This window comes from Pteropus vampyrus, unplaced genomic scaffold (genome assembly GCF_000151845.1).
Source record: "Pteropus vampyrus isolate Shadow unplaced genomic scaffold, Pvam_2.0 Scaffold19, whole genome shotgun sequence".
Taxonomy (NCBI): Eukaryota; Metazoa; Chordata; class Mammalia; order Chiroptera; family Pteropodidae; genus Pteropus; species Pteropus vampyrus.
Window position 1 is genome coordinate 14,988,852 of NW_011888800.1, and position 11,818 is coordinate 15,000,669.

An 11,818-nucleotide genomic window follows, 5' to 3' on the forward strand; every position below is an offset into this window, starting at 1 on the left:
AACAGGGTGGGGCAGAACAGCAGGAAAGCATGAAAACCTAAGACCCAAAGCAAACAGAAACTTATTGTTTGGGAAAGATGGATTTTCTAAAGTCACAGACTTGCTTCTGAACATTTTTTATTCACAACTAATATTATTCAAAAACAATCCATTTCAATTAAAACAAGTCTTTTTATCTTTGTTTTAAAACAAACTGTTGAAAACAATACAATGGGTGAACCTTTCATACTTCTGTCATCCTCTTCCTCTTCTCTCCCTGCTTTCCTATTTCTGGAGGGTTTACCTCCTGAAAAGATAGGAGAAGTAAGAGGTAAAATTCAATATCAGATGTTCCTGGAAATTTTCTCTAATGCAGTTCTGAGCTGACAGTGGGGGAGGCAGCCCTTCACCTTAGAACTCAACCCACCATTGGCGATCTGAGTGCAGACACTGTCTCTAGCAGATGAGGCAGTGGGAAGCCAGGCCTCCTGGGCAGCAGTCAGGGCTGGAGGGACACTTCCTTCTCACTATATACTGACTGAGATCTCTGATTATTCTTGAAATACATTCCTCTCCCTTAGTATTTCACTTTCTGTGTGTAAAATTCAGTATTTTACAGCTTGTTGATTTTTAAAAAGGACTACTTGTGTTTTATGTGCTTTTTCAGTATGCTTTTAAAGTTTTAAATATATACATTTTTATATGAAAAATGAACACCTCACACAAGTGACCAATGTTTAATTGAACATTTCTGTTACTGTTATGTTTACTACTATCCAGAACCTGGAGTGGAACATATTAAGTGTTCAGAAAACATTGAAGGAATTAATATGGCTTATGGGTAGTAACAGTAATTCATTTGTATAGTTAAGACTTAAAATTTCTTTGCACTTGTGATCTTATAAGTGGAAAAGGAAAATTAACAGGAAAAGATTTTATTAACAAGGAAATGAAATAACCCTCCTCTACCATTATACCCAAATGAAAAAGACACCCAGTTACCTCAATGAACATGGTAGAGGCCTTGCTCTCCCCGGCTCAACCTATTCTTAGTTCTCCAGTTGAGACTTGGTGTGTCTAAGGGCCCTGCATCGTTCTCACAGGACTTTCCATCTCCCTGGCATCCCCCACCCTATCCAGTGTGCCCTGCAAGCTAACACTCTTCTACACCCAGCAAGAAGTCTCTGAGCAGACTTCCAACAGCCACCTATCAGAGGTATCAAACCCTCCTCTGGGCCACTCCTCGTCCTGTTACTGCACTGATCTCACTGAGTTTCAGTGAAGTGTATAGACATCTATTGTGCTCCTGGGCTGTGAACTCCTCTTCAGAAGTTGGCTCCTGAGTACAGGGCAGTCCCCTTAGAATTAAATTTGCTTTTACCTCATCACTGGTAAGTTGCTTTGCTCTCAGTAATCTTTGAGACTTAGTTTCTTCTGATCCTTCATCACTGTCTGAAGAATAGATTCTGGCCTGTTCCTCTGAAAGCAAAAGAATTCTAGGCATGAGACTGACCTTCCAAGATGAAGACCCATTTGTTCCTGAATTTTTCTTCTGTTGTACATTTTTTCTTGAAGAGCCAACAATTTTAAGTTTTGATGAGAAGGTATATACATATATACCTTTCAGACATGCTGAAATGACTTAGATTTGAGAAGTTTTGTGCTCAGAGAGATTGATCACTTTTAAATACCCAAGAGGCTTTAAGCACACATTTTTAAAATGTACAAAGTTTATTTGGGTCCTTAACTATATAAGCAGGCAAACTGCCTATTATACATTTTCCTCCAGGACATAAATGATTTCATTGATTTTCTTTATTTTGGGGGTGGCTTATTTTCCCAGCTAAGCTTTTCTGTGGGAAAGTGGGCCTAACAAAAACAAAAATAAGATGCTTTGTACTGCTGTCCTAAGTAATAGCAGAACAGGGAGTAAGCGCTCACCAGGGCAGAAACGGGTCCCGTGGCTCTGAGATGAAGTACTACCTCTGCACCCCACTCACTTCCCAGTTCCCCCTGGTACTTACTTTTAATGACTTCATGGCTCTCCTCATCATCATCACTGCTGGGGTCCTTGTAGGGGGTTCTCAGCCCCCGCTGGTTCTGCTTCTCCCGTAGATGGACTGTCCCCCTGTGAGTAGAAGACCTCAAACGTTCTTCTTCCTTCTGTAAAGAAGCAAATAAACTCTTTAACTTAAAAATTAACTACTTTTGCACCCACTTGAACCTACTTTTACTATATTTACTATATCCTCAGATTACCGTTCTCTCTATTCTACACGTGTTACCACAGTGATCGTCTTGTTTGGTTCTAAAAAGTGAAGGCAACACAAGGGCAAAGAGGCAGAAGGCTCCCTCACACTAACCACTGATCAGAACTGGCACTGGTACGTCCTTGGGAGCTGCAGCGTCCCCTGTGCTGCCAGTCAGAGCCCAGAGAGCAGCGACCAGCCTGAGCAATAGCCACGTCCAGCAGACGCCTAAGGGAGGCTGTTTCTATTCACCCCTAAGATAGACACCTGACTTTCCCAGACCATCACAGTGCCCAGATAGTCCTGCATGGTCCCCTCAAACCAGAGAGCTCCCCACTGCCCCTGATGACAAGATGTTGGGGGGAGCTCCTGAGCCCCAAAGTAGAGCTTTCATTCCCTTCCATCTGCCTGTCATTCCACATATTGGGGTTCACAAAGCAGGGCCAGTGTCCAATAAGTCGGGGATGTCCTTTTGACCTTCCTATATCACTATCTGGCTAACACAATTTTGTGATATCTGTCAAAGGCTAAATTTCTTAATCAGTTTTCCTCTGAAATCTCATAGATGGGAGAGAGAGCACCTGATTGTCTGGTTTGCTATATCTCACCAGCAGCCGTCGACATTACTCTCATTAACCACACACTTAGAAGGTGAAGCTGGTTCCCTGATAACTGCAAGAAATAAACTAGCTGTGGCAATAAATGGTGAATTAATATTCCGAAAACACAGCTCAATACCCACTCCCCCCGCCGCCCAAAAAAAGAATAAAGCACAGCCAACATACCTTAATCTTCTCTGTGCGTTGGCATTCAGGATCACAACCAGCTATTGGTAAGATTCTAATCTTCTGTGTCCCAGAGCATCTATTAGCAAGTGGCAGGGTCATCTTTCTATGTGTGGCACAGTCTATAGAGTGAGGTCTGCCGAAAAATGGACAAATATGTCTGTTTGTTACAAGCATTTCGAGATGATCAGAAAGCACGACCGGCTATGGACAATGACCACTTCCCCTTGAGCAGAGTAGGGAGGCAGGCCCATGGCTTCAGGTATTTCTGAACGTCCTTCATTCTCTGGATCCCCAAGAAGTTCCTCCCTTTGATCCACCTTCTGGGAAAAGCTAATGGGGTGAAATGAGAGTGGAATGGAAGAAGAGGCCTGCAGCATGGTCAAGGGCTTTTATAAAGAAAACCTCTGACTACAATCCTAGAAGAAATATGAAATCTGGTTCCATGAGGGAGGAGAGAGCCTGGATGGCACAATTTAAAACCTGAAGATGAATCCCTCCATCTGAATAAAATTGGAAAAAAATCAAAGCAAGGAGGCAGGTCATAGTAGCAGGGGGGCGACCTCATGATAGCTCAGGGGGATAATAAGAGAATGGGGCCTTGGAGCAGAAAGCAATGCATTCCTGACTAAAGGAAGGCAGATTTTAAGTACTTCAGAGAAAAGAAAGGATGATTCTTAGGAGAGTCTCTCTGAAGGAAAGCATGGCTGTAGAGAGATGGAACATAAGGAATGAAATTGTGCTGGGCAATCAAATATTATCCCAGTGTGGATGGATCATGGGCACAATGAAAAACCAGCATGCTGCAGAATTCTTTGCCTTGTAGGATGCCATTGGAGAAGAGAGCATTTAGAGATTGGATCTGAACAACGTTTATTGTCAGGTCTCTACACTACATGATATATATTATTTGACAATCGATATAATATCCCTCAGAGGTAGATGTTATTAACTCTTTATAGATAAGGAAGCTAAAAATTAGTGAGCTGAGACTCTTCCTCAAGTTTACACAGAAGTGAAACATGACCTCAGAGCTGTCTCTTTCAGTCTAAAACAGCAACAGATTTATCAAGTATAATTGACATACCATAAAATTCACTCACTCTAATAAACAATTAAACAATTTTTTAACTGACAAAGTTGTGCTACCATTACCATAATCTGATTTTAGAACTTTTTCATAACTTTCTAAGAAAAATCTTGTGTGCAATATTAGAGTCTTAAGTGCTCCCTCTCAAGGACAGCCACATGAAGGACAACAGGGCTGTGTCCTTCAGAGGGAAGATGTGGGGAGTGGACTGCAGCACCCAGAGAAAGGGCTGCAGCACAGATGTGCACAGCACTGAGCATCTGTCTGCTTGGGGTCAGGCAGCGACCTGTCACACCATCTAGCTCTTCCCCTTTCCTCTACTTAAATGCACACAACCAAAGTTCTCATGATCTGCTAGCTTCCCAGGTAAATTTCAGTAAAGGGAAAGGATGTGCAGAGCAGCTCAGGCAAGTCTTCTAGGCCTCTTATGAGGTGCACTGATCAAAGTGAATCAACACACCACTCTTCTGGTTTATATAGCAGTCTCATGGTATGATAACGTGAAGTGGCTTCCTGAGAAATAGCATCTTGCAGTAAAGGTGAAAACTAGTATGGGAACCAGACCACGGTCCTTGGTGAAGTGCACCTCAAAAGTATGTCATCAGGGCTGAGTCAGGCTTTAGGCACAACCTCTCAACCTGTTGCTCTTTAACTGCAAATAACAATATCAATAGTTACCTAAAGGTGAGTTTGGATTTAAAGACGGCTTGTCCCTGTAGACCAGTGTCTTCTCTAACAAACAGGTGGTTAAGGTTGCCCTGCATTGGGGCTTTGTAGACATCGAACACTTCACTGCCTAAGTGCAGGGACAGGCTGGAAACGAGAAATAGCTCAGTTATCAGAGTGGCTAGTAAACCAATCGTACAACTTACATTCTACCCTGTTAGCATCACTCAAAATGCCACGGAATTACATGGCCCTGTCCTCATACTGAATTCCTAAGAAAAACAAAGGCAATATACCATAAATAACTAACCCACGTCCTTTCGAAGTAAAAGGTGGTAAAAATTCATCCTCCCTTCAATTTGAAATATAATTGTTTTGTTGTTTTCCCAATCTCTACCACTTCATTAGTAAAACAGAAACAATTTTTCAAAAACATCAATGTATAATGTCTAATAGCTCACACCTGGGGGCTAACATTAGGCCACACCTCAATATGTAGATACTATGAATTTAATCGTACCTTGGTCCATTTCTAAAGTCTCCCACCAGTGCAGCAGGGTAACTGCAATTCTATTTATTTCTCTCAGTTTTCCCAGGTAGTGTCAGAGGCCTAGAGTTTGTTCACTGTTTAATGAAAGATGACCCCAAAATGAGGTCCTACACAATAACCTCACACTCATCTTCAGGCATTTTGCGCTCACCTTCCATCTGACCACTTGACTATCCGAGCATTGCTTTCTTTAATTTTATTTCCTTCTTTATCCCGGCGTACCCTCCATCGTATGGTATTTTCTACCTGGCTCAAAACACGAAGGTGTTAGAAAACCAGTGTGATGAACCGTGTGTTCTGTTTTTTTCAAGTGACTTATAATCATGTGCCAAGAAATCATAAGGAGCTTATCAAAAAATAGCTGATTAGGCCACACTGAAACCCTCCTGCTACAAATACCTAAAGATATGGGTTAAACTGACCAGATGTTTTGTTTAAATCTTTTCTGAGCCCCAGTTCATAGCAGTGGAAGCAGAAGCTAAATACGATGCAGGATGGAGATGTTATCATACACATAAAGAGCTCCAAGGGGAAGAGGATTAGGCTTTGGGTCCACGTGAGATAGGCAGCTAAAACTGAGACCTCTGCCTATTGCAGGGCCACTTGAAGGGCTATGGAACCCAATGAAAGAAGAACTAAAAAAGTATCCATCAGTCTATGGCCATGCCACCCTGAACAAGCCCGATCCCATCTGATCTCAGAAGCTAAGCAGGGTCGGGCCTGGTTAGTACTTGGATGGGAGACCACCTAGGAAGACTAGGTGCTGTAGGCATAAAAAATTTAAAAAAATTAAAAAAGGGTTTGTAAGCTGACAAGGTCCTTGCAATCTGTGAAGTCAACCAAGAGTTGCCTCGTCTAAAAAAAACAAAATAAATAAAAAGTGCCCATTAGCCTAATAAGACAAGGAAGCTCTGAGCATTACATTAATTTTTTCTAAAGAATATACGATTAGATAATTAACAAATTTAAACCTGAGATTTGTGCTTTGCCCTATTTTTTAGTTCAAATTTACCCTACCCATCTGGTAGGGAACTCCAAATCACAAAAGTAGCATACAAATGGATCCTTTCCACTGCAACCACGGAGGTCTTAGCAGAAGCACGCATGAAACCCCATTTAAAAAGACATCCTTGTGAGAGCAATAGTAGTACTTTGCCATCCCAGGCCATCTCTAGAGGAAATACCTAATGCCAAGGCTTCTTTTTGTGCATAATCTGAATTTCCATAATGAGCCTGAGATATTTCTATTGAAGGAAGTTGCTAGGATCTAAGCACTATAAAATGTGCAGGCAGTTCCATGTACCTAGCGATGCCATTATCCTGAAGGAAGCAACTAACAATTTTCAAGAATTTTAATCTTTTCTTCTGTTGAAAAATTACAATTGCAAATAAAAGGTTAGAAAAGTGACAATTCTACAGCCTTAAAAAAAGTTTATGTACCTTCTCTGCTAAAAATGTTCTAAAAAGACATTAATTCCTTGTCCTAAACAGGTATTTGTTGATTGAACAGTACACACAAAAGATCATTTCATAAGCTCAAGTTTCACTCAAGTTATTAACCCTGTGTTTTACTTTATAAAAGAAAAAACTTAAAAAATAAAAGAGGAATAAAGTGGAATAATACCTTTAATTTTAACCTGGTTCTGTCTTCCTCGTCAAGCACTTTCTCATCTTCAAATTCATCTTCATAATACTGAGGATCAAAAGGTCTAAAAATTGTTTTTTTAATGTATTAGTCCTATTTAGTAATAAATATGATTAATACTATAAAATAATAATCTTTATAATATGTACCAATATGTTAAAAATCAGACAAATCACTTCATGTAAAAATTTCAAGGAAATATGCAAATTACTATACTTTCTTGAAATTTGATTTCAAAACACATTACACGAAATAAAATCCAAATATGACTAATAATTCAAAGTCTCCTTTGATAAAATATGTCTTCTAAAGTATAGGTGACACATGATCTGTCTTCCCATTTTTTTTTGAGAAAAATGTCATGCTTAATTGCACAAGAGCTTGCACTAGTGCACCTTTGTGAATAATATAAATCAGCACTATTTTGTTGTCCAGAATCACTTTCTTTTCTAGATGCATGTTGGCTTTTGCACTGAACATTTGTAATTTCTCCGGCAAACTTTTTCACTCCCATTTTCTGATTTTTAATCTTTACACTAGTAAAAAATACTTTATCAGCTGTGGTCTGTTTATAAGAAAGTGTCAAAATCCTAGAAGAATTATTAGCATTAAAACTCTCTTACACCAGTAATTCATCATTTTTCTACCACAGCACATCCTAAACTTAGTTTTTCAGAATTACATGAGAATTTGCCCATCTTTGTGATTAGCTAACTCATGATTAAATAAGAAAAAATATTTACAGTCTACATATTTTTATTCAATATCTTGAGAAAAAGAAATTTTAATTACTCCTCTTACTTGGGTTCTATGATGAGAAATTTGGGTAGCTTAACAAAATACAATTCATTTCCTAAATCAGAGTTGATACTGGGAATATCTACTTCCATTTTGGAGTCAGAAATTGGTTCTTTTTCCTGCTGGTCCCGAGGCAATCCACGTTCAACCTAAGAGAAGAATCAGAATGTGAGAGCTTGAAGTGACATTAGAAATACTTTAGCTCTCCTCTGCACTAGGCAGATGCAAGTTTGACAGGAAGTAAATTTAGACACCAGTTTAGGGATAAAGCAGTCCCCAACCCCTCCAGGTCTCTCCCTAAAATTTTATCCTCTCTCCCCAACAATAAAAACAGCAAAAAACCCACCAGAGAAAACAAGAGCTGTTAGCCTGCATTACCTGGAAAAAAATGTGTGTGTGTGTGTGTGTGTGTGTGTGTGTGTATTTTTTGTAGCAGTATTACTTTATATTTTATTTAACAGACATTTACATAACATTTACTAATGCTAAGATTCTTCTAAGCACTTGAAAATATTTTTTTTTATTTAAAAGTTTTTTGATTAAAGTATAGTTGGCATACAATAGTATATTAGTTTCAGGTGTACAGCATAGTGATTCAACATTTATATACCTTATGTGATCACCACACTGTCTAGTTACCGTCTGTCACCATGCAGTTATTACAATATTATTGACAATATTCCCTGTGCTATGCACTACATACATCTCCATGACTTATTCATTAATAGATACCAACCTTATTAATAAATGACCTATGAAGTATGTGCTATTATCCTAATTTTAGAGATGAGTAAAGTGAGACACAAAAAGATTAAGTCACTCACTCATAGTCATACTAATAAGCAGCAGAGTTGGGACTCAGTCTACTCTTTTTTTTTTTAATTAATTTATTTTTTATGGTAACATTGGTTAACAAAATCTGGTAAGTTTCAGCTGTACATTTTAACAGTAAGACATATATATATTTATTTGTGTGTTCACTTCCTATAGTTAGATTTCTTTCTGTCACCACATATTTGACCCCTTTTACCCCATCTACCTCCTTCCTCCCCCAAAAATGTGTATTTTGCTGGCATATCTAGTTTGAACATGATATTTAGCAACAGAAGCAACAGAAGTATGAAATTATACAACTCCTCAAGGCTAAGTAACTATTAAAATCAGAGAAGAATGTCAAATAGCACACACTTCTTGGTGCAGGTCTGAAGAACTTCAAATAAAACGTTTTCAAATTTTGAGTCCTCGCCATCTAGCCCCTAAAGTTTGAGATCAACCTCACTCTGAGCAGTTCCTTTTATGCCCTCTAATACCCAGAAAATTTCAATATCGCTAAGAAAGTCACCCATTCATCAGATGTTTCAGACTGCTCCTCAGTTATCCATGTCCTCTCTTCACATGAGAAAGTCAGACCCATCAACCTCTGAACAATGGGACCAGTAGAGAGTAGTGATTGTACTTACAACAGGCTGTCCTGGAATAGGTAGTTGATTGTCATCATCACTTTCTGATGAAATGTCATCTATGTCTCCAAACAGATCCATGATTCCACTATAATCTTCATTATTAGGGGGAAATGCACAGTATTAATTTCTCTCAAAATTTCTTCACATAGTTCATAGCCTACCACTTCAACATATTTTGAAGATTCATGAACCAAATCTCCACAAAACTAACCTCGAACTGACTCCCTGAGCCTGGCCCTCAGAAGCCTGACAAGAATATCTATGGAGAAGGAAAGTGACAAGGTTGGTGGAAGGCAAAGTTGCTGGGATAGCCAGCTTTCACAATGGTTCCCAATGATTCCTTCCTCTGGTATTCTTGCCCTTGTGTGGTCCCCTCCAACACTGTATTTGGTTGGTCTGTGTGATCAATAGAATACATCCTCACTTCCGAGGCTAGGCCATGACATTGGGACTTTTCATTCTTTCTCTATTGGGTCACTTGCTCTGGAGAAAGCCAGTTATCATGATGTGAAGACACGCAAACTGCTATGGAAAGAATCACGTGGTGAAAAACCGAGGCCTCCTGCATGAGCCATCTTGGAAACAGATCCTTCAGCCATTAGATAAGGCAGTCTTTGCCAGGCAAGTGGTTAGATAATACAGTCTAAGCCAACGTCCTGATTGCATCCTATGAGAGGCCTTGAGCCAGAACCACCCTGCTAAGCCACCTCTGACCCTCAGAAAATGTGAGATTTATTAAATGACTGTTGTTTTTAGCTGGCCCTCAGGGGCAGTAGTTGAAGAGGTTGAGAGTTGGTATGCAGGTCACCTGAGATATGCACCCCAACACTCCTATCTCCCTCAGCCTTTGGGTCCCTCCACATAATGCTAAGGGAAGCTTTGGCATCTCGGTTTCATTAAATGGAGGCAACCACTGAGTTTTAGTCAACCAACCAAGCATAGAGTCATGTCCAGTTTATGTGCTAACACGCCAAATACAAAATATATAAATCCACCCAGATCAGTACATTTGGCTCATACTAGTGCTATAATCTGTCTTTCATCTCACATCCTTAGAATCTACTTCCATGCATATTCCTCAGACTTCTTCCTATATATGTTAGCAAAATCTTGTAATCTTTTTGGTGTATACGCTATTTCTTCTTTAGTCAAGGGTTTCTGCTTTCTTTGCCAGAATATGACAAAATCCTATTGATGTTTATACTGGTAAAAAGTGGGTCAGACTTTTTGGGTCAGCAATCAGTTGGATGAGTGAGTCTTGTGGAGAACAAAAACTGTTCCAGGTGATGTTATTACAGCATTTTCAAACAAGAATGGTTTCCTCAGACATAAGGAGGCAAGATACTTCTCATAGGCAAGGGAGGCTCAGAGTGACTAGGAAATTTGAGTTTTTCAGCTTTATCTGAGCCCCTATTTCCCCATTCCTAGTTCCTTTCTCAATCAAATGCCCTTTCACTTGAAAAGACTTGAAAGTTGTCACCATATAATTAAATATAGTATTTGATTTTCAGCTGCCTTAGCCCTCTGACTACAAGCTGTGAGATTCTTTTAGGGTTGTCATGAAAGCTCACTGGTTCTCTGACCATGTCTTGAGCTCTGAGGGTATCCATCCCACACCACAGTCCTTGTAGTAACCATTACAGTCTAACAAGGGTGGCAGCCACTTGAGCCCTCAACCTTAGGGAGTAATCTGAGTCAGCATGATGCCACTGCACACCATGGATTACCAGCATCCCGTTTCCCATTGGTTAGGAGCACAGACTTGCATTCAAACCCAACCCAATCCACAAATCTCGTCTTTGAGGATTTGTGTCCTGGAATACCCAGTCAGGTCCTAGTTGGGCAACAGAAAACATACCAGTTGTCTATACAGACAGAATTTAATTTTTAAAAAAATTGTCATCAGGTTTAAAGTTTTAATTAGGTTACAAAAAGTATAGGTTACAAGAAGTCTAAGGGATGACAGAAGTAGCAAATTCAATAAGCAACTCCCACCCTTAGAGATGAGGGAACAAAAAGGTGGAATTGTGAAAACTTGAAAACTTATAGAAAGGGCCCCCTGGAGCTAAAACTCATACCTGAGGAAGAAAAGTATTCAGCTGGTACTGATGTCTCTCAGGGGTACAACGAAGCTGGCTCTCCAAGTCTTGGTAAGACTGTAAATTTGATTGAGCTGCTGTGGGAAGGAACTACCTCTGCTGAAGTGAAGTGTTGGTTGGCCCCCTCAGAACTGCAAGTCCACAGGCAGCCCCCAGAAAGTTCCATGAACAAACAGGAAGGAGCAATCTTTTCTCTGTTAGCAAAGCTTCCAATCTTCCTGTAGCGCCCCCTAACAGGAGGCAGCTGGCAAAGCTGAAATGTGATTGGCTCAAGCATTGCTAAGCTCTGTATACAAGGGTCGGTTTGGAGATCAGTGACAAGAGCTTAATAACTGACACTCAAGTGTCTACTAGTCAAAAAACAAAATCAAAATCATGTTACCTTGGAAAGGAAAGTCAGAATAAAGGTTCTTAAAAGCCACTTGCTAAGAAACAGCAAGGGATTAAAGGTTTTTGAATTAGGAAAATGACACAATGGTGTACAAACTTCTTCT

The 11,818-nt window shown here is 39.8% G+C and overlaps 1 protein-coding gene and 1 non-coding gene across 2 annotated transcripts; one reads left to right on the forward strand and one right to left on the reverse strand.

Moving 5' to 3' along the window:
- Window positions 1-223: 223 nt before the first annotated feature.
- On the reverse strand, window positions 224-9,445 carry LOC105288821 (RNA polymerase-associated protein LEO1-like). Its single transcript, XM_023527719.1, has 9 exons — window positions 9,223-9,445; window positions 7,766-7,911; window positions 6,944-7,028; window positions 5,471-5,565; window positions 4,782-4,916; window positions 3,014-3,149; window positions 2,004-2,142; window positions 1,361-1,458; window positions 224-286 (listed from the first exon to the last, which is right to left on the reverse strand). Exons 1-9 carry the CDS (start codon window positions 9,301-9,303, stop codon window positions 224-226), a joined length of 978 nt encoding a protein of 325 aa, XP_023383487.1. The 5' UTR covers window positions 9,304-9,445.
- Window positions 5,973-6,091, forward strand: LOC111736454. The gene has a single exon (XR_002779184.1). It is a non-coding gene; the product is annotated as a 5S ribosomal RNA (ribosomal RNA).
- Window positions 9,446-11,818: the final 2,373 nt, after the last annotated feature.